The sequence below is a fragment of the Denticeps clupeoides genome, chromosome 20, assembly GCF_900700375.1.
Source record: "Denticeps clupeoides chromosome 20, fDenClu1.1, whole genome shotgun sequence".
In the NCBI taxonomy this organism is placed as follows: Eukaryota; Metazoa; Chordata; class Actinopteri; order Clupeiformes; family Denticipitidae; genus Denticeps; species Denticeps clupeoides.
Window position 1 is genome coordinate 14,161,855 of NC_041726.1, and position 23,949 is coordinate 14,185,803.

Below are 23,949 nucleotides of genomic sequence, written 5' to 3' on the forward strand. Positions count from 1 at the left end.
AGTCTGTAGGGATGTACCAACAGTCTGATTTGTTGCGGGGCTGTTGAAGCTGGGCCATCGGTTTGATTTAAGTTCAGTGAATTTTATTAGCAACTTTTATTGAGCCTGTCCTGACCCCAGGAACTGCGAGACAAAACCATGTGAAACTCACAACTGCGGTCGCTGGACGCTTTAGAACGCAGTGAAGTAGAACCCGGCGGGATCTAGAAGAGGAACTGTAGGCCTGCGGTCTCTGTTTCACTCCGGGAAGGATTTCGGGACGGAACCAAGAATGGGAAAATTGTAAACAGAATCAGGTGAGTGGCGGTTTTATTTTATGTTATTCTCTCCCTCTGATGCGGGTTTCCCGCGGCACGGTCGTCTTTATAATGCCAGGTCATATGATTTACGATGTAAGTGTGTTAATAAGCCGATTCATTCGAAATCTGTAAAGCCTTAGCATTTGTAGCTCATTGGCCGCTCGCCAGGGATTTTTTTGCGTCAGCGCTATAAATCTAAGTTATTTTCTTTTTTTTAAATTTTATTTTATTTTTGCCTCTTCGGGGCCGAACCCTGTACCGGGATTTAGGAACCGCGGCGTTTCGAGAAGCGCTGTAATGAGCGGTGCTAACCGGCTGGCTAGCAAGTTAGCCCTTGTGCCGGCGACGCCGACGTTACAGCAAGAACAAACGTGTAAAAGGTTTTTTTTTTTTTAATTCTTTGTGTGAACAGCATTGCCCTTGGTGCACCGGCTGGGTCTTATTTGGCCTGTGCCTTTTACGTCAGGGAACACTGCGGGGAAGATTATGATCATCGCGGTGCAGATGGACATTGCTGGGTTTTCGACTGCTTGGGGTGTGATGCGAAGCAGAGTTGTGACTTCCACCACCTCATTTTCTCACTCCTCCCTTCCGAAATGCTGACTGCATGCCGGCCTGACATTGGCCAGGGGTGATGTAATGGCCTCTAAATAATTCATTGGCTTGAGGAAAGTGGAAGGCCCTGAACCGGCACGGTCAGTGGGCCGGAGATGGGAAAAGGCAGAGAAAATGGAAGTGGAAGGGCAGTTGCTGGACGGAAGCCCCACCCTGGGGGCTCCGCATCTCCGGCCCGGTTGTTATCGGTTGTTATCGGCGCTGTCTGTCCCAGTCTGAAGAGTTTCTGCGTCCGGCAACAAGGTAAACGTGTCTTGTTTTAATCTGGGCTGGAAAACAGGGGTGCGTGTTGGCGATACGATACGTACCACGATGCACGGGTCACCATACGATTATATCACGATATATTCTGATCTTGTACATATTGCGATATTCTACAGTTCACTGAAAATGCAAAAACAGAGCTGATGTACAAGATGCTGTGATCTAAATGTAAAAAAAATAATAATAATAATATTTCATGTCCCTGTATCAATATCACCACGTAAAATATCGCGATATATTTCTGTATCGATATTTTCTAGCAACCCTATGTGTAAACAATTATTATTTGAATACTTAGATGTTAATTATGTCTCCTCTATCCCTTCAGAACTACAACTTTTTGGTGAAGAATGAGAAATGGGGAAACGAGTGACATGAACTAGCAGGTCACATGACAACGGCTGACCTCTGGGACCGCTGCCGGTTCTCATTTCTCCTTTTTGAAGTTCTTCGGTCGTGTCGTTGAAACATTTGCCACTTCTGCGTGGATGCGTGCTCCAGCCTCCAAAGCTGTGAAGTCCTGCTGCCTGCCAGCTCACGCCTGCTGTGGACCGCCTTGGCACGGCAAGACATTTCTCGTCGAGCTGTCTCATTAACCGCGTTCTCTTGAGGTGATTGTTGTTCCTGGGCGGGGTTCCAGCCCCCAAAGAAAATCCACCGTTTCGGCTCTCCTGCACAGCGCTTCTGCAATGTCGGAGGGGCTGGCGGTGGAGGACATCAGTCCGGCTTTGGAGGTCACAGAGGACCTGCACTGTCTGGATGGTAGCCCAGAGGATGACCCCGTCCACTCGCCCAAGCTGCAGGAGGTGTCTGCGCTGTCCAAATTGAGCTCCAGCGGAGTGTGGGGTCTCCTGGCCGGAGAGCAGCTGGAGGTCTCTCCCCGAAATGTGGCCTGGACTGACCAGCCGGCCTCTGTCAGCGTCCTGGGCCTGAGGCATGGGAAGAGGAGTCGGGCGCGGTCTACGAACGACCTGGCCGTTCATGCCAAGGACACCAACACCTGTTCCAAAGGGGCCTTCAAACGGGGTCATAACCGGTCAAGATCCGACGTGAACTACTGCTCCTACAATGACAACGGTGTCCCTGTAGTTGACAAGAACACGTTAAAGAACATGGCCATCAACAACCAGACTGAAGGTAAGAGTATTGCATTGATTCATTTTGCTCATAACACATCATTGCAAATTCCAAAATTTGAAATTTGGAGTTTGCAGTGGGCACATTGAACAGAATAATATGTTCAGATGAACCATTCACTCTAGATAACTAAACCAGTAATACTGACCCGTGACAATAATTTAATAAGTCAATTAATATATAGTATTGATTTTTTTCTTTTTGTTTTTTTTTGTCATTTTGGAAGTGGTTTGCATTTAAACCATAGCACCGTTAGTGCCGCCCTTACCTAATACAAGAGAAGCAGATACCGCATCTAATACTGTATCTGAAGTCGCTTTCCGAAATTCAGCCTCGGTGCAGAATTACAGCCACTTCGATCTAGTCCCACAATGAGATTTCCCAGGACGCGTTGTTTTCGGTGTCTGTAGCTTTAGATGCTAATGAGGAGGAGAGAGGCGGGACGAGGAGGAGAGCGGCCTATAGAAGTGAGCGGGCATTCGCGGAAATTACGTCATGAACACCGTTCACCAACCACAATGTTTGGCACAAACAGGAAGTCGTGTTGGTGTTTTTCCAGATACAAATTTAAAGACCCCACTGGTTCTTCAGAGTCTGAACTAAAAAAATTCATTTGTGCTCTTTTTTACTACTTTTTTGTGCTCTTTTTTACTACTTACTACTATTGTGGGGGGACTGTCCCTGTAACTACTGATTGTAAGTCACTCTGGAAAAGGGTGGTTTGATGCCAATCAAATCAATGTGTGGATGTGTAGATTGTACATGTTCAAATATTATTATTGTGCATAATAATGTGAGGAGTGCCATTTTATTGAAATATTGACACAACTGGTTAATAAACAGAATTATTATTGTACTGAATAAGTATATTAACAAAAACCATTTGTCGGGACAAAATAAATAAATCGACTGACTTAACTCTAACTCAGCCTAACCATTTTTACCATGGATGTGTGACGTTAAAGTGATATTATTGAAATTACTTTGTTTGCGTTGTTGCATTTGCAAGATTTTTGCTAGATTCTCGCCAACAATGGTCCTACCTGTCACTGTTCATATAAAAACTTTATTACAATGTCTAAATGCTGCATATTCCATAATTTGTATGTTTAGTTTTTTTTGCTCATCTTGTGCGTGAAGATGTCACTCGTTTGTACTTGTCGTCATTTAAATGCAGATCAGGCATATTTGCATGGAGAAACATGAAAACCATCTGAAGGATGTGCTCTTGTTTTACAAAGCGCCGCACGTCTGCTGCATTCTTAGAAATGTAAAATACGTCCTTCAGTGGTTCATCCGGCTGGTTCTTAATCATTTATACTTAATTTACTTTACTTTACTTTATTTGGCAGACGCTTTTATCCAAAGCGACTTACAATGGGAAGACACCAGCAATTCTCGTTCGATTTCTATAGAATATCGGGTATACAAACTAAGAGCCCTGATAAGGCTTAGACTTGTCATTGAAGAGCATGCTCGGAGAGTGTTGGGTGCTAGACTAAGAAAAATTATAATGTATTTATACATTTTGTATTTGTTTGTTCAATGTGTATGCATGTGTATGTGTTAAATTTGTTTGTAATATTTTTGGAATAAGAGGGTTTTCACCTTCTTCTTAAAAGTGGTGATAGTCTCGGCTAGTCGTGTGGAGGAGGGCAGGTTGTTCCACCAGCCAGGGACAACAACGGAGAACAGACATGATTGGAATCGGAGACCCCGTGAAGAAGGAATTTTTAGTCTCCTTTCGTTTGCCGTTTTAATTATGTTCTTTACATTTAATACGAAAAATGATGATGTTTTGGATTTTACCTTTTTTCCTCTTACACTTGGTCTTGTCTTATTCCTTCAGATTTTCTGTCACCCTACAGCTATTGTGACCTTTTTATTGAAAGTACTCTCTATCAGTCTGTACTGAAACAAGAAAGGCAATAGTAGGATAATGTAAATCTGTGTCAACAAGTGCGAGTCCCAATCCTCCTCGGTTTTAGGGGGATTAGCATAGTCCTGAAAAGATTGTTAGTGGTCTTGACACGGGGCCAGGAAAGCATGTCGACGCATGGAGGAGTAGACCCCCGACTTTTTAAAGCAAGCATTGCATTGGAGTTGATTTATGCTTTGAGATGTCCCAGGTTTAACCGAGGGAGACACTCAAGAGCATCATCTGATGATGGTTCTGGAAGACCGCGGCCCAGCTGCTTTTTACATTGTGGTCATGATGCAGTTTGAAGGGTTGCAGGTTACTTAGGGCCCCATGAAATGCGTTTATTTTTTCCTATATTCTTCCCCAATTTTAATTCTTCTGAATTGCATGTTTTCCCTTATAAACGTATTTATTCACCGAAAAACTGGGATTATGGAGTGGATGTGAAAAAAGAACAAATATGACAAATCACATTTAATCGCTTGGGCATTTATTTACTCTTCGCTTTTGTAAATCATTTACATGCAAAGAACTATTTCACAATATTACACATTCTTCAATTTGTAAAAAAAAAAAAAATAATAATAATAATAAATAAACATCGGGAAGACCTGGAATACAAAAACAAAAAAAAAAAAAGTTGCATTATGAAGTGGAACAATTTTGAATCAGCTGATTTGTTTGCATGACCAAGAGTTCGTCGAACTGTGTGGAGTTTGCCGAGTCTGTGCGGATTGGACACCATCGCGCGTTTACATTGCGTTGGCGGGATTCTGAAGACCGGATGACCCCGGCTACTGCCCGTGTGTCCGTCGCGTTTTATGCCACCGGCTGTGACGCTGGCATTTCCCCATTGGATTTCCTGTGGGGAGGCATCACGGCACACACACTAAAGCTGCAGCCTGGCAGCTCATCTTGTACTTTGGACCAGTATGTGCACACCTCAGGCAAATACGCATGGCTGACTGAAAGCAGCGGAGTTGTCCTCCTCCTGTGTGCTCTCCTCCATCGCTTCAGAATGATTTCAGAATGATTGAAAAGGTGTGATAGAAATTTAGATGTGGTTTTGCTCCATCCACTCGCTAAGACCATCTCAAATTGCCAGCTGCTTTTCATACATGGTGACCGACAAAACAACAGTACACGAAAAGTATTTCTAAGGTCTTCCACTTTAGACCATTTTTATGAAATCTCATTCATGTCTTCCATTGTGCGTTGGGACGTGAATGTTTAAATCCGAATACTGTACAGCTTTTTTTCTTTTTAAATTCTTGGGTTTGTGTGTGGTGTGTAGTTACGGAACATTTACTATTCGTTATTTACTGTGACTTATACAGATGTTGGCTGTTGCTGTGGGTTTTCCTGCGGTTGAAGTAGGTACCGAAGCAGACTGTCTGTGTTCGTTTTTCTCTCCCTCCTCTATATGTTCACTTTCTGTCCAGCTTCTCTTTTTCTCGGTCTGTCAGGATTGTAGCAAGTTAAATGAGAAAAAAAAATTATATTGTAATGAAGAAAAAAAAAAAGGCAGTGAATGATGACAGCACAGATATGCATACACATCTGTGTCAACTGTGATACTGACAGACCGGGCAGTTGTTGGATCTTTGAATATGACGCATATTGTATGTCAACACATGTACGGTGAAAACCAAAAAAAAAAAAAAGCAACTAGTAGCACCAAACAACAAATGTGCATGTCATAAGTGACATTATAGCTCTGTTTAACAGGCTGATGATCATGATTATTTTTATGCATAGTTGCATCTGTCTGAAATCAATATTTTGTTACTTTGGTCTAACCGATCACAAGTGGGCAATTTATAAAATATAATTGTAAACCTATCAGGGTTTCAGGGATTAACCGGTTTGACAATTAACCAAGTGTGTGAAACGCCACCCCTAACATTGCAAAAAAGACATGGAGTAGTGCCACCCGCACGAACAAAGTGAAACACGATCATGGCAGAAGGCCAACAAGAGACAACCAACAAGGGGAAGCACTTCCACCTCGGAAGTGTTTGAAGTCTCCTGTGTGGGAATATTTTGGGTACCCAAAAGAGGCAAAAGGAGAAATCCAGGACCACAGGTCACCCATTTGCAGAGCCTGCAGAAAAAACGTCACCATCCCGAGATAATCACTGGTGGCATAAAGTACTTTTATTTATTTATTTATTTATTTATTTATTTATTTATTTATTTTTTGTTAAAAATAAATAAATAAAAATAGTAAGAAAGGCGTTTTACAGCGTTGTTTTTACAATAAAGTGTATTTTTACGCTATACTAAAACCACTAGCACAATCCATTAAAAAAATTTTTTTTTAAAATTTTTAGCCATGTAGTGTTTTTGTGTACGGCGATTACTTTTTTTATTATTTACATATTGGGCAGTTCTCTGGAATATTAGACATTTGAAACTACCTCTCACAATTCAAATTTAAATGAAGTTCAAAGCAAATGATCATAATCCAGACATTCAAAGTTCAGTTTTTTTTATCTCTCTCTCTCTCTCTCTCATATTGAATAGTACATCAGGCATAATTAAAATATTTCTACAATGCAGCACAGTTTAACTAGCTTTTAGACCAGTGACATTGTCTTCCGTGGTATTGCATAATATACCATTATACATAGAAATATGCAATAGTTTTGTCTAAATGCTTATAGACTTGTTTTAACAAGTGAGACTGGTTTTCTGTGCCCCGTGCATCACAACTTTTCAAACTGCCAGTATGGCTTTTGTCATAACTTTATATTGAAGTACCCAGTAGTAAGGCACGACAAGTACTACATACATGTCACACTTGTTCACAGCTCTGACAACTAGTTATGGCGATAAAGTAACTTCTCAAAATGTCCCGTGCATCACGTAGAGAATCGTCCCAGCTGCAATAAATAGCTTCTTAAGTTTAAACACGTTTCACACATGCTTTCTGTGTTTATTTTGATACTGCAAAGTATTTGTAGCAACTGAGGAAAGTTGAAGACAACCATGTTTTTCCCCACTTTATTCACTTGATCGTGCGGAGGTTGCAAAGTTTGACCGATCCGACGCTTTGTTTCTGCCTTAAAATAATGCTGATCAATAATTCTGGGACAATGTTCTGAAAAATATCCCAAAAATCTGTGCTTTTAATAAAATGTTTATATATCCCTGTATGTTGCAAAATGTTATTTTTATTAATTTTTGAAATGGGGAAGTCGGTGCCTGAATTACGTGGAGGCGCATTATCTGGAACCTTTCGCCTCGGCCTCTCAGACAGAAACAGATTTTGGGCCCGTTAATGCGGCGCAAGTGCTCGCACGCCGAGGGCATCTTTCACCCGGCGGGTGAACCGCGCCCGCTGCCAGCGCACTAATTGCTCCATGTCAGCGCGCCCGGCTTCCTCTGGGGCACGAAACCTAGAGTGACCTCCCGCGTCCCCGTGTGCTGAAGGGTTCTCTTTGAAGCCTTAGGGGACGCGAGGAGACCCGCCTCCACCGCCGTCCCGTGTCATCCAGCCACGGGGCCCGCGGAGGCCAAAGCACAGCGCCTGTCCTGGCATTTCCCCGTGCCCCCAGCAAGTGACCCAAATCAGGCCGGCCTGTGGAACCCCGCCCCTTCCTGGCCTGTGTGGGACTGTAATGGCTACAAGAGCTGATTAATAATTTTTGGTTGTTCATTGGGCCTCTCTAATGGTCCATAATCTATTGCAAACGGTTGCAAAGTAGTGGAATCTGTCTGGCCCTCGGGAAGCGGAGGGTGGCACGGAGCTGAGGGGAACGGAGATAAACTACTTTAAAGCGCCTTCAAGGAAGGAGGTGGACCGCGAGATCGATCTTTGTTTGCACAGTTGTCCGGCGAAGTCCTGCTGTATTTATTCACGCGGGTCACAGAATGAGCGACGTGACGAGTGCACTTCGCTCACTGGAAGAATCGCTGATAGCTCAGCATTGTCCTGTGGCCTCGCGAGACGCATTCATGGAGTGTTTGGTCAAGGGGCGGAATATGGAGGGCAGCAAGTGAGAAAACATGGAGGCATGAATGTCGGTGATGACAGAAAAGCATTAGGACGCACCGTGCAGAACAGCGTGGTTTGTGTTGCCGCCAATGCGAGGTTCTTCGGGGAGAGGCGGAACTGGACATTGTTCTGGTAAATTCTTTGTCACTGGGGAAAATATGGCAGCACGAAAAAACTGCAGTTTAAGTCTGACCTTTTGACCAAAACGAAGTCTTTTCTTGGCATCCAAATTCTAAAGATCTCCAATCCAATCAAGCATACAATCATTTGAACAAAATTGATACGGACCAATACCAATAGCATTTTTGTATCTTAATTAGAAACTTTGTTTCTGTCACCCAGAACACATCTTTTATGACACCTTCATAATTGGAGGAAGCCGGTGATTGAAAGCTCACACACACACACACACACGTTACTTCCTCATTCCTCCTCATTTCAACACATGTGCAAACATCATCAAACATCAGGCTTCTATCTTGGTCTATCTGTTTATTTATGCAAAGTCTGAGGAGTCCTACGTTTAAGGGCCAAATTGAAAATAGTGGCCATTGAAATCAAAAGCACACACATCTTATCACCAGGATGTGGGCAGCAGTCATTCAGGTGTTGATTGCTAAAATGTTTAAAAGAAGACCTATGAGTATTGAAACTGATTCAGATAATTCACGTCACCTGCTTTCTGACGTGAATTTAGAGATTCGAACTGTTGGTCGTTCGTTGATTAGATTAGCAGTCATTATGGGTTCATGCAGGGTTCTTACGGTCATTAAAAACCTGAAAGAGCCATGGAATTTGAAAAGAGAACTTTCCAGGTCTTGAAAAGTTTTTGTATATGAAATAAACCGATAAAGTTATGGAGAAACACTGAAATCTGATGGACACATGAATGCACAATAAAGTGAAGTGATTGTCATTGTGAAATACAGCAGCACAGCACACGGTGATACAACGAAACGTGACCTCTGTTAATGAAGCAGCCCTGAAATCAGAAGGTTGCCGGTTCAAATCCCGATCCACCAAGGTGTCACTGAGCAAAGCACCGTCCCCACACACTGTTCCCCGGGCGCCTGTCATGGCTGCCCCCTGCTCACCATGGGGGATGGTTTAAATCAGATGACTCATTTCACTGTGTGCTGTGCTGCTGTGTATCACAATGACAATCACTTTAAAAAAGTCGCGCTGGACAAGGGCTTCAGATAAATGCTGTGAATGTACATATTTCAGCTCCTCTGCAGCCACGTGTCTCCTTTTAAAAGTCATGTAAATTACATCAGATTTTCTATGCCCGAATTTGATGGGACCAGTTTTACTCTGGCTCAGGCTTGTGCTCATCCTTGCTGGAATAAGAGCTTATTTATTTATTTATTGATTGATTGATTGTAACAGGGTAGGTGGAGCAAACATTATAGCACACCCACTTTCTGCTTACTGAATACTGAATTACTGTTCCGGCCACCTACATTCACCTATTTACATCCGACTTGCTCATTTCCTTCTCTCCCTAGTGCTCGCAAAGCATGCTGGTACAGTTCGGTCGGCCGGCCTCTGCCACCACAGTAAGTTGGCTTGTAATCGTAAAAATAGCAGAAGCTGATCATCGAGATGAATTGTGAATTGTGATCATCGATCGAATTGCACAGCACTAGTGGTAGTGCTGTGCAATTAATCGCAATTACAAAAAAAATCGTGATTTAAGCACATGCGATTTCTAAAGGCGATTCTAATTTATTTAGATTTTTATTCAAAATACGTTCTTGTGCTCATGATTTTAATTTGTTAACCAATCAGAGCTGACGCAGCGCACCGGGCAATCACAGCTAAACTGAGCGGGAGAAAGATGTTAACCAATCAGAGCGCACGACGAAGCTGATCGGGAGAACAGAATAGGCGAGCGGGAGGAAAGAATATAAAATATGGATGCAGGTCAAAATAAAAATGATTTGGTGCCAAAGAGAAATTCAACGTCAGTCGTTTGGGAGTACTTTGGATTCAGGAGAGAGGATGTGTCACAGAGCAAGGTAACTTGCAAGACTTGTGAAATGATTATTTCAACGAAACGGAGCAATACTATAAATCTGTTCCAACACGTAAAACCGCATCATAAAAAACTGCATGATCAATGCATGTCGACAAAGACCATCGGAACAAACAAAAGCACACAAAGACAGACTGAACAAGTAGCCATTGTTCAAGCATGTGCAAGTGCCGTGCCTTATGAGAACAGATCAAAACGGCACAAAGAAATTACAGACGCGATCACCTATCATATATGCAAAGATATGATGCCTGCGTACATCGTCAGTAAAGACGGCTTATGAAGACTAATTCAAACACTTGACAAAAGATACCAGCTGCCATCTCGCATTCATTTCTTGCAAAAACCCTGGTTTTGATTTATGTTGGTTTTTATTTATTGTTATGACTGGAATTGAGGTTAGTTAATCTTAATTTATTTTATGTTGTCTGTTTTAAAGACAATTTTACTACAGTTTTGTTTATTAAACACAATACTATGTTATTTCATTGTGAAATGTTTTGTTATGCACTTCTTGTGCACTGAATACATTTAGAATGTATGTAGCTTGTTTGAAAAAGCAAAAACAGTTGCCAAAATCGCAAATAAAATCGCAATCGCAATATTCGTTCAAAAAATCACAATATGATTATTTTGTCCCTATTGCACAGCCCTAACTAGTATTAATAATCACTTTTATGATCACTTTGAACGACCCGGTTTAAACAAAAATAAAGTTCACGTAAACTATGACAAACTCAGGGTTGTCATAAACAATATTTTGGTAAATTTGACTTTTTGTGACCTTTTTATCGGAGAACATGACAATTGAACTGAAAAGTGGGGAAATTGTTTCGTAAAACGGCGTGTGAGCCCTGGCCTGTTTCTTGAAACTAACGGCGAAGTCCTGTTTTTGTGCTCTGTCTCCAGCCCACAAGGAGAGCAGCGGCAGTGTGGTAAAGCAGGGGGACCAGGAACAGAGGGACGGTCCGTGGGGACCGTGGCTGGCCTGCGGAAGTGTGGTAAAGCAGGGGGAGCTGGAACAGAGGGACGGTCCGTGGGGACCGTGGCTCGCCTGCCACGTGGAGCTGACCGCCTGCGAGCTGCGCCTCTACAGCCTGGACGGCAGCGGGAACCGGCAGCTGTGCACGGCGCTCTCGCTGTCCCACTGCCAGGCGGTGAGCGCCCCCCAGGCCCAGGACGGGCGCGTCCTGCAGGCGCTGTTCTTCAGCAGCACCCAGCTGCAGCTGCGGGCCCCGTGCCAGCGGGAGGCGTCGGAGTGGCGCCGGCTCCTGTGGGATCGGGTCCTTGCCGCCCGGCCGGTGGAGGCGGGAGGCGCGCGGTCGCCCAGCACCGACAGCCAGGCCTCCGACTCCGCGTCCACGCCGGCGCGGCCTCGCCCCCCGGAACGTCCCACCGCCCTGCCCCTGTTCACCCAACACTGCGTGGACGTCATTAAGGCCGGCCTGCTGCACCAGCTCGGCGACCTCAACAACTGGAAGGCCTTCACCTTCGTGTTGAGCCGCACCCAGCTGCAGGCCTTCCCCACCGAGGGCCGCGGCCCCGTCTCCGAGCCAGTGCTCTGCCACGCGCTGGCTTCCTGCCTGGCGGTGCAGCGGGACGAGGCTCCGGGCGGCAGCTCCACCTGCTTCCAGGTGGTTTTCCCCAACGAGGTATGGCGACTGAGGGCAGAGAGCGAGGCCAAGGCTCAAGACTGGGTGGAAGGCCTTCGCACGGCGGTCGCCAACCAGAGAGGCTCAGGCGGGGGAGGTCAGCTGAGTCAGTTTCAGCCTCAGGCGGTCGTCATGCGGACCAAGCCAGCGCGGGAGCGCCGCCACCGGGACGGCCAGAGGTCGAAGCGCCAGTCGGTCACCACCAGTTTCCTCAGCATCCTCACCTGCCTGGCGGTGGAGAAGGGACTGACCGCCCAGAGTTTCAGGTGTGCAGGTGAAGAAGCTCTCTCTCTTCTTTAGATCCTACATACTACATGCTCACTACATACTCTACTCAACATTCTACATAGTCTACTCAACATACTACATACTCACTACATACTCTACTCTACATACTGCATACTCACTACATACTCTACTCAACATACTACATACTCACTACATAATACATACTCACTACATTCTCTACTCAATATACTACATACTCTCAACATACTACATACTCTTCTCAATATACTACATACTCTCAACATACTACATACTCACTACATACTCTACTGAACATTCTACATACTCACTACATACTACATACTCAACATACTACATACTCTACTCACTACATACTACATACTCACTACATACTTTACTCAACATACTACATACTATACTCAACATACTCTACTCACTACAAACTCACTACATACTCTACTCAATATACTACATACTCTCAACATACTCTACTGAACATTCGACATACTCTACTGAACATTCGACATACTCTACTGAACATTCGACATACTCACTACATACTCTACTCAACATACTACATACTCACTACATACTCTACTCAACATACCACATACTCTACTCACTACATACTCTACTCAACATACTGCATACTCACTACATACTCTACTCAACATACCACATACTCTACTCACTACATACTCTACTCAACATACTACATACTCACTACATACTCTACTGAACATTCTACATACTCTACTCAATATACTACATACTCTCAACATACTACATACTCACTACATACTCTACTGAACATTCTACATACTCACTACATACTCTACTCAATATACTACATACTCACTACATACTCTACTGAACATTCTACATACTCACTACATACTCTACTCTACATACTGCATACTCACTACATACTCTACTCAACATACTACATACTCACTACATAATACATACTCACTACATTCTCTACTCAATATACTACATACTCTCAACATACTACATACTCTTCTCAATATACTACATACTCTCAACATACTACATACTCACTACATACTCTACTGAACATTCTACATACTCACTACATACTACATACTCAACATTCTACATACTCTACTCAACATTCTACATACTCTACTCAACATACTACATACTCTACTCACTACATACTCAACGTACTACATATTCACTACATACTCTACTCAACGTACTACATACTCACTACATACTCTACTCAACAAAACTGCATACTCACTACATACTCTACTCAACATACCACATACTCTACTCACTACATACTCTACTCAACATACTACATATTCACTACATACTCTACTCAACGTACTACATACTCACTACATACTCTACTCAACAAAACTGCATACTCACTACATACTCTACTCAACATACTACATACTCACTACATACTCTACTCAACATACCACATACTCTACTCACTACATACTCTACTCAACATACTGCATACTCACTACATACTCTACTCAACATACCACATACTCTACTCAACGTACTACATACTCACTACATACTCTACTCAACATACTACATACTCACGACATACTCTACTCAACATACTATACTCAACATACTACATACTCACGACATACTCTACTCAACATACTACATACTCTACTCAACATTCTACATAGTCTACTCAACATACTACATACTCACTACATACTCTACTCAACATACTACATACTCTCAACATTCTACATACTCACTACATACTCTCAACATACTACATACTCACTACATACTACATACTCTACTCAACATTCTACTCATACTCTATGAACAGCGAGAACAGATTATTTATATGTTGTCAGATTTGTTAAGCTAAAGACCTTCAGTATTCAGGGTTGTTTAGGTCATACTCTACAAGACATCAGAAGTCCTTTTAGTACTGCAAGTTTTTATGAGGATTGTAAAATGTAATCTTGTATTGAGAACCTGTAATGTTCCTCAAACTATTACCAGGGGGATTTTTGCATTGTGGCACAGAGCATAATAGAATAGAGTCAGCCGTTAAAGGTTTGTGGAATTTGGGCATCAACGCCTCAAACTCCTTGTTCCTCACGTGATTCCCGAACAGTGTGGCAGGCACATCATCCTGCTTACCATGAGGGGGGAAATGTGGTCTGCAAGGTAGGTGGTAGTAGCCTAGTGGGTAACACACTTGCCTATTAAACAGAAGACCCGGGTTCAAATCCCACTTACTACCATTGTGTCCCTGAGCAAGATACTTAACCCTAAGTTGCTCCAGGGAGACTGTCCCTGTAACTACTGATTGTAAGTCGCTCTGGATAAGGGCGTCTGCTATAAAATGTAAAAAAAAAAATTAGGTGGCATGTGTCAAAGTGACAGCCACAGCCCAGACTGCTTTCTGTCATGGACGCCATTAAGGTACTTTGGATTGGACCTAAACTTTACTCCTACAGGCAACTTGTGTTCCTCCAAACAGCAAAATTTCCCAAACATTACAGATCTTAGGAGACTTATTATTGTTCAGGATATTTAGATAAAAAGAATTCACCCCTGCATGTCTGCAGCTAGAAAGAAAGATGGATCTGAATAAGCTGCTTTTCTCCTCTTCAATTGTAACAACCAGCCTATTAACAAGGGGACCAGGCACCTGACTATAATTGGGCAGAATAAAGTAAGGATCATGAGGGGGTGGGGTTGTCTCCGTTTTTAGTATCAAAGGACCCCCTGGATGCTAATTGTTCGATTCACAGGTCAGAAGGACCTTTTGAATGGGAGACATGGGGAACCGGCGGCGCTCACATGTCCCGGTGGCTCTTTCTTCTCGTCCCCCGCGTCTGTTTTTCTTCATCCTCCTCTCGTGCCTGCCTATCGGTTCACGCCTCGATGTCCTGTCGCACCCATCATGCACTCTTTTTTTTTTCACCTCACACAGACACACACTTGAACAGATTCCATTTTCCATTCAAGGGCCTTTTGTTTTTTTTTGTTTTTTCTTCCTTGTTGGTCACTTGGCTTTGGAGTGGGAGTCAGGGTCGGCCCGTTGTATCGCAGTTTAATCGCTTTTCCCTAAACAAATATCTCTGGCTTCCAAGAAGCTGGGGATTAGAGGGCGAGAGGGTGAGCGAGGGAGGCCGTTGACTGGTGGGACGGGGAGCCAGAGGACAGAAGACCGGGGGAGGCGGCCATTGTTTTGGGGTCGACACATAGGACAAATTAGAGGGGTTGGGAGTTTTAGTTAATGTGGTTTTGGGGTACGGGGGGAGGGGGGCGTCCTCCGCTCCATCCACCCACTACGCCTTGTCCCCAATTTGTCAGCACCCTCAAAAGGGTGAATTGGTCCACCCATTACTGCGTGAAGGGGGTGGAGGTGGGAGGGGCTTTGAAGCCCCTTTCAGCGGGAGCCCGGCACCTCCTAATTAGAGCAGACCTGTGCAGCTCAGCGCTCCAGGAATTTACAAATGGTGACAGTAAGCACACTGACGTTTAAAACAGAAAGACGTCCCTGCATATCTTTTGAGCGCATCGTTTGGCGGCACACAATGGAGTCATTTTTGGGGGGATTTTACCTTTTTTTTTTTTTTTCTTTTTCTTTTTTTACTTTAAGCCGATTAGAAATTACAGGTTTTTAATTTTTTAAAATAGATTTTTGAAGCATTCTCTTAGATGGTGTTGTCTTGAAAGCGTTGCAGTCTTTGATTTAATCTGACTAAATCCTCATATTATCTGTTTCCCTCAGCTCAAACAAAGTTACAACTTTGTTCAACCAATGAATTGTGCAGCCCTGTCCTGTAAATATGGGTTAGTGACATAGTGAAATAATGAACCACATCCTGTCTGAAATGCCCACCTTTGTCTTAGCGCTCAGATGAAGATGTTGTATGGCCTACATAAATATTTATTGACTTCTTTGATGCGGCGCACACTCAAGTCACCTGAAGGGTTCATTCACACCGTGGTGCGCGGTGTTTTGAAGCACCCTCCTCCTAAATGTGGAGGTGACATCAAAACGTATCGAACGGTATTTTATTTAAGGACTAGGGTCACTTCGGGAGGTCACACTAGCCCCTCGAAGAGCAGGTCGCATGTCCACTTTCTCAAGGCTCATCCCCAAGTTAGTTTGACGGCGGTAATTTGGGGCCTGCGTTCGGTAAGCTTCTATTCCGAAAGACCTTCTTGGCGGTGGGGAGGGAGGAGAGCAGATCAAATGAGCAGGGTCTGTCTCACTCGGCACAGGACAATGGAGACATGTGAAAGGACGAGAGGGGGAAAAGGTAGGAATGTTCGTACGCCCATGGGTGCTCACATCAAAAAGATGGGGACCCTGTCCCACCGCTCCCACAGCACAGACGCCCGCCCCGTGTACCATCTTCATTTGTCCTCCGCGTTGAATAAGACACATCAAAGGCTCTCTTGTCTCCGGCATCGCAGCCCCCATGCCAATTATTCGCCGCCCCTGTCCTGTATCCTGCGCCGCATTGATGTGCCTCCTCCTGAACCGCCGTCTTGCTCGTAGGGCTCCACCTTGGCTGCAGCAGGCACACCCATTCAGTTCGGGCCTATTGTACGGCGGCCCTTTGTACAAAGCGCTGTTGATTCAGTTTTTCCTCCTCCTTTCCCGCCTCCCCCTCCCTTTTTTTTTTTTTTTTTGAAGCAGGGGCCATTTTAGGGACCCCAGAAGAGGCACTGGGAACGCTGCAGATGCCACACACACACACACACGAGATATCTGATTCGGAGACTTTCCCACACTCTCCCACGCCACCGTCTTCAGAGCATTCGCGGGACGGCGGTGTTTGACCTCCGTCCACTGCAGTGGCGTTAGGAAGCAGTGCCTAAATGCCATTCCGTTGCTGGCTGTATAGTTGACTTGTCTCCTTCAGAGGGTTTGTCTGCTTCCAAGAAGCATGACCACTTCTCTTAATTCTAGGCTAGGGAGGTCCATCTGAGGAGCCCCGTAGACTGAAACGCTTGTAATTATGTATGATTGCAGAGGCTGTGGTTCCAGGATACCGTTCAGAAGGTTTTTCCCGCTATGTGACCATAGCGTTTTCACCTTATCACGTCCAAAGCCACACTCTTTCCGACGTCCGTCCACGAATGTACTGCAAGTGGGTGCTTATTTCCTCCAGACCTATCTCACTCCCTCAGAAAAAAAGTCCTACGCCAGATGCCCTTCCTGACGCAACCCTCCCCATTTACCACCAAATACTCAACCACCTGTCCATGTTCAGCTACGATGGAATCAGTACCCAAGTTAATTTGCATAGTGTGTTGAGAGCCCGTGTGTTAATAAAAGAGACTCGTGCGGATCAGAAGACCTGGGCTGGAAATTGGATTTGTGGTGCTGTGGTTGTAAAGTGTCGTAGAGGGTAATAAATCAGTCTCCGTGCATGAACGAGAAATGACTGGCTGGTCGTTTTCAGGCAGCGTCCCTCGTTACTTCAGTCCTTCCCCCCCCCCCAGTCGTCAGTTCTGCTGGTCCACAGCGTCTCGCATGTCAATTACAGGGTAGCCGTGGCTCCCCGGTGCTCGCTGTTGCCGTTCGGGTCTGGCCGTCTCGGCAGAGACGGGGGTCAGCGCACGCAGCTGTGTTTTTGAATATCGACTAACGTGCAATTAAACGTGGCTCGGGATGAGACGGTGGCTAAATGCGGAGCCACTTCGCTCGAGAAGGTCCGGAGAAATAACGTATACGAGAAATAACGACGGCTCCTCCGCTGCATGTGCACAAGTTCTACGGTGTGCTTACTTATTTGAGGAGAAGAACAGCCATTGCCCCCGCCGAACCTTCCACTTGTTCACTACTAGTGCACTTTTATGTGATTTGCTGATATGGACTCCAACCATGGGGCTTGTTCATTATATTGTTAATTCAAGTTCCCCTGGTCCTGGTCTATGGTTCTGCAGTGGCTAGAAATGGCGAAAGGTGTAAAGAGCGCTTTGGCCATTCTGCTTCGCCGCTCAGAGAATTCTCTTTTTTTTTTTTTTATTCTGGAAAAACACTTTGTCCTGTCTGTTGCGGTCATTGTGGTTAGGTCATTTCCGTAAATGCCCGCTCACTTCTATATGCCGCTCTCCTCCTCGTCCCGCCTCTCTCCTCCTCATTAGCATTTAAAGCTACAGACACCGAAATGGCACGTTCCGGGTATATCTCATCGTGGGACTGGATCAAAGTGGCTGTAATTCTGCACCACTAACTTGGGGATGAGCCTTGAGAAAGTGGACATGCGACCTGCTCTTCGAGGGGCTAGTGTGACCTCCCGAAGTGACCCTAGACTTCAGATACAGTATAATGGGACCAATAATCCCAATATGAAAGCAAAGAAAAATGATAATAGGGGACCTTTTAAAGAACAGAAAGCCAGTTTGTAAGGAGCCTTAACTCAGACTGGTCTTGCAGGAAAGATGGGGACAGTGTAGTGTAGATTAGTGCTCCAAAAATAATTTTAGATTTTTACTTTCGTTTGTCAAATATGTTCCTCCAGTGAAATGTATATTTACATTTACGGCATTTGGCGGACGCCCTTATCCAGAGCGACTTACAACGTGCTTTCAAGTTACCATCGATGAAGAGATCAATTCTGGTTCACTAGGACCCCACAATATTTAAATATTGAGTGACTTAAAAAAAGATTTAATAATGAATGAATTGTGAATTTAATTCAACACGTGCATCCAAAAACGCTTTTTCCAGGGTTCCCACGGGACTGGGAATTTCTGGAATATATTTGAACATATGGGTGCCAATTATCAGGGAATTGTGTTAATAACGTATAGCGCAGGAGCCAAAACCGGCTGTGTATTTACACACCATTGTTCCCGGGGAGGGTTTTAGTTTTGCTCACAACTTGTCCTGTTCTTTAAAATGTGCAGCATTCTAGAATCTATGCAACAATGATGATTTACAGGGCGTGTTTTTCTGTTTTGTGCTTGGTTTGCAGGAGTTTATTGTATTGTATTCCAGAGGAATTTACTTTGCAGAATGTGCAAGAAAGCTGTTGATGTGAATCACAGGCCGCAATCCTCAGTTTTGGTTTTGTCATTTGTTATCAGTGAGTGCCGAATCCCCCCCACCACCCCCGCTCTTGCTCTCCGTCGCCTCAGCGCCACTGGTCCCAACCCAGACCTACAGCTGCTCTTCCTGAGATCTGCTGTGTAGATAACGGGGCGCGTTTCTCTCCGCCCGCCCTGCCGAGCTTCTCTTCAGAAGGCGCCACGCTCGGCTGAGAAGAGCGCCAGTCTGTATCCGCCCGTGGTCCGTTCCTTTTCTTCTCCCCCCACCCCAGACAACTGAGAAGACACCAGCCCGGCACCTGGTCACCTGTTTGGGTTTCGCCCAGTTGAAAACACTCTTTGGTGCGGTATGGGCAGCTTTGTCGCCCATTTTAAATGCACAACCTGATGCATATTGTCAGGAGAATTTTTCTTCTTCTGCTCTTGGACCCATTCAGCTGAGACGGTTGTAAAGCTGGACACATTAACAAGACCAGTACACATACTGGGATAGGCTGCTTTAATCATTAGCCACAACATAACCCACCAATCAACCTCACCTACAAACCTTGGCCTGAGGATGTGGTTTAATTGTTTAATGAGAGTTTATCTTCCGCCCGTGTCCTTGGTTTTAGGGCCAGGAGATTTATGGACGAGGACGCTGCTTCATTGTCCTTTGTGTGTGTGTGTGTCTCTCTCTCTGTTCTCCCTGCAGGGTGTCAGAGGCCGGTGGGTCTGTCGTGGGGCAAAGCGAAGGTCTGTTACTACAGCGGCTGGTACTACTGTCAGAGCTGCCACCAGGACAGCCTGTTCCTCATTCCTGCCAGGCTGCTGCACAACTGGGACACAAGCAAACACAAGGTACGGGGCTGAGTATGTGTCTGCACACAGCACTGGAGAGTACAACAACCTAGACCCATACACAAATATGACAACTTTCTTTATTATGGAATAAAAAGAAACAATGAAGTACAGCCCGAAATTACGAATTTACAAAGGCAGACCCCCCTGTCCCGGCATGTTAAAGTAGACTAGTGAACCAGAAGACCACAAAGTCCAGAAGACCACGAACAAGACAATTAACCCTGAGTGTCTCCAGAGAAGTCTGTCCCTGTAACTACCGGTTGTACATTGTTCTGGATAAGAACGTCTGATAAATGCCATAAATGTAAATATGTAACTTATTACACCAGAGTATTAAGGTTGAATGACATTAGCTGTTCATACATGTTATATATTCACTACAAGAAAATGATTTGTACGGCCCAATTCTAGGCCAGTGATTGGGGCAGTAAGATGTATTGATTCATCCAATTAAAGGTCCCCTGTTATGAAATGTTGCTTTGTGAGATTATTTATCATTAATACGAGTTCTAGCCTGTCTATGGTCCTGCAGTGGCTAAAAATGGTGATAGGTTTAAAGTGAGCTTTGGCCATTCTGCTTCGCCATTCAGAGAGCAGCAGCTCAGACTGTCAGATCTGGAATTTGTCCCCTTATGTCATCATAAGGGTAAACATCACCTCCCATTTCACTGAGAATTTCCCACTCCTCCCCTAAAAACGGAACTCCACCGGCCTTCATGGCTTGAAAACATGCAAAGCCTTGCAGTTGCTCAGTGATTGGATGTTAAAGTGATTGGATGTAAAAAAATATTTTTACATCCATCACGTGAGACTCCTCGTCCCGCCTCTCTCCTCCTCATTAGCATTTAAAGCTACCGACACCGAAACAGTGCATCCTGGTGAAATCTCATTGTGGAACTGGATCAAAGTGGCTGTAATTCTGCACCAAGGCTGAATTTCGTAAAGAGACTTCAGATACAGTATTAGGGGACCAATAAGAGCAATGTATAAAAAAAAAATAATAATAATAATAATTTTTTAACAAATTCAACCACAAAAATCCTGCTACATTCCTGGTGGGCTCAGGTGTCATTGTAGCGGTAATCTTGATAAAAATAAGGCAGGTAATCATTCTTCTATATAGTTATTAGCAATATGGTTATTATTTTTGTGCTTCATACATATTGATTTTTAGGGGTTTAAAGCATCCGGAAAAAGAAAGCAGCGTGCATTAGAGCTGTCAATCGTGAGGCTCCTCCCATTTTAACCTTTAATAATACTTTACACTGATCTTACACTAGTTTAATTGTTTAAAGTTGTTTGCAGTACAACACTGTGAGAACTGTATCTCAGTTCAGGTGGGCATCATTGAAGACCAATCTTGCTTTCCCAAGGAGGGAATTAAAATGTTTAAATCACACCCATAGCTCCTCATTCCATTCTACTGGGCAACTGAGAGGATTTCTTCAATGCACCTTCAGATATTAGCACTATTACAACACTAACTGCTTCATCTGATTGATTACACACTTCCCGACTCTCATTATGGCCTTCAGGTATCCAAGCAAGCCAAGGAGTTCCTGGAGTTTGTGTATGAGGAGCCACTGCTGGACGTCCACCAGCTGAACCCCTGCCTCTATACTCACAGCGAGCCACTGGCCACCGTGCTGAAGCTCCGGCAGCAGCTCCAGTCGCTCCGCGCCTACCTGTTCAGTTGCCGCGCCTCCGTGGCGGAGGACCTCCGCCGCCGGTGAGAGCCTTCAACTTACTGATTCCTTTCAAATATGGTTTTATTTAAATGAAGTCATCTCCGTCATTGCACAGGACTTCCTCTAATAAAAACCATTTTATCTGGGTGTCTATTGTTAAATATCATGATTCTGTGTGATTGTATGTAATTAGGAAACTTCAGAAGAGACAGAGACTGACTAAATTGAATGGTAGTTGTTATTATGGCCAGCATAATTAATAGTGCATGTTTATTAATACATTTTCACACTGCAGATAAAATCAAATATTCTTGTTTTTTGACTTTTTTTTCATTGCCATTGGGCATCTCAAGGAAATATTTTGTCACGTATCACTCATATAATTGAATACCACTGAAAATCATTCTATATTTTAAGCTAAAATGATCAATATTAACAAGTTAATTTGGGTGTTTTCTGATCATATGATACTTTTTTTAAATAAATTTTCAATAACAGCCATATATGTATATGAAACTGGAATGAAAACTTTTTAAAAGGTATAAAAAGCGTGAATGAAATGTTAAACCAATTTGTAAGATTCTTGTTGGTGAAGGAAAGGCATCTTTTAGAAGTTTCGTTTATGCGTGTGAAGAACATCCCCGGGCATCCCGGTTGCAGGCAGTGGATTCAGGAATGCGTGGATCGTGAAGCATCAGAAGAAGCGGCCTGTGACAGAATGGGAAAAGGCCCAGGTTGAGTTGGGGTTAGAAAGAGGGTGTTTATGTGAAGGGCTTTATTCTGAAAGCCTTGTCTGGGTGAAGCATGTACTCCGCCCTGGCAGGGGTCAGTTGTGCAAGAGGAAAGCGGGGGAGGAACAGACACACCCCCCTTTAGAGAGAGAGCATCAACGCGGTTCACAGATCCATCAGAAACTTGCCATGTATGTGTAGGTGTGATTATTTTCAGTTGAAAACAAGATTGGAAGAAATAAGATAAGTGTCTGTTTAACACACATCAGTGTGTGAGGAATATGTATAGACACACACACACACACACACAAGCATTACTATGGAGGTGGCCCAGTCTTTGCTGCTGTAACAGTTTCAGCTTTACACAAGGCTTAGGAGTCGGTTTATGGCAATTTTTTTGTAGTATTTTTACCAAATGAAAAACATTTTCATCATCCAACATCACAAATTATGTTGGATGAGAAGTCCTGGTTCAAGATCTCGGCTGCTTATTCATCCTAAAGGTGTTATATCAGGTTGAAGTGAAATTGATGTGATTGTCATTGTGATCCACAGCACACAGTGACACAACGAAATGTGTCCTCTGCTTTTAACCATCACCCTTGGTGAGCAGTGGGCAGTCATGACAGGCACCCGGGGAGCAGTGTGTGGGGACGGTGGCACCTTCTCAGTGGCACCTTCTGATTACGAGTCCGTTTTCTTAACCACTAGGCCACCACTGACCGGGTTGTGGTGAGGGCTCCGTGCAGACCAGTCAATGTCCTCTGTACCAAACTCATTCACTTGTGTTTTTATGGACCTTGCTTTGTGTACTGGTGCACAGTTGTGTTGGAACAAGAAGTCCCAAAACCACTCCCACAATGTTGGGAGCATGAAATTGTCTAAATTTTTTCCCACGCGTTGGGACCAAGGTGCCGAGCCCAACACCTGATAAAGAACCTCACACTATAATGTCCCCTCCACCAAACTTTATATAATGCGGTCAGTCGAGCACTGTTCTCCTGGTATCTGCCAAACCCTGCCAGACTGAAAATGATTCGCTGCTTGTTAATGTTTCGGTGATTGGTCAGTTTTCGCCATAGTGATGCGAAAATGGATCCTGAGGAGGGGAAATGGAGGCTAGCCTCTGGCTATTATGTGTAAAACCCACACATTTGCTTTCCCTCTTAGGCCCCGTCTAAACGAGAAAGCCTTTACCATTGTTGTATGAATGACCCATTTGGGGTTAAAGGTCAGGTTAGAGTTTTTATTTATTTATTCATTCCATTTTTTTTTTTAAATACGTGGAAAAGAGAAATTCACTCTCGAACCCATTTTAGAAAATCACCGTTCTGGGTGTGGACACCATGCCAGATTGGAAATGTTCCCACTGTAGAGGAAAGGTCTAACGCTCATAGGGCTTGCACAGAAAGCCTGGCTTGGGATGGGACTGGTGGGTTTCTGTCGGACCGGGTTTTACAGCATTTGAAGCTTTTAT

The 23,949-nt window shown here is 44.1% G+C and overlaps 1 protein-coding gene across 2 annotated transcripts in view; it reads left to right on the plus strand.

Moving 5' to 3' along the window:
- Positions 1-211: 211 nt before the first annotated feature.
- The window catches only part of plekhm3 (pleckstrin homology domain containing, family M, member 3), a 36,957-nt gene continuing 13,219 nt past the window's right edge, over positions 212-23,949 (plus strand). The window contains exons 1-5 of one of the 2 annotated variants that reach the window (XM_028964522.1): positions 212-296; positions 1,507-2,315; positions 11,184-12,200; positions 19,905-20,050; positions 21,589-21,782. In XM_028964522.1, the coding sequence (XP_028820355.1) occupies positions 1,868-2,315; positions 11,184-12,200; positions 19,905-20,050; positions 21,589-21,782 (1,805 nt within the window). In that variant the 5' untranslated portion in view covers positions 212-296; positions 1,507-1,867. Of the gene's footprint in view, positions 297-976; positions 1,158-1,506; positions 2,316-11,183; positions 12,201-19,904; positions 20,051-21,588; positions 21,783-23,949 lie in introns of those variants that run through there. The other variant, XM_028964523.1, reaches the window with a different exon arrangement.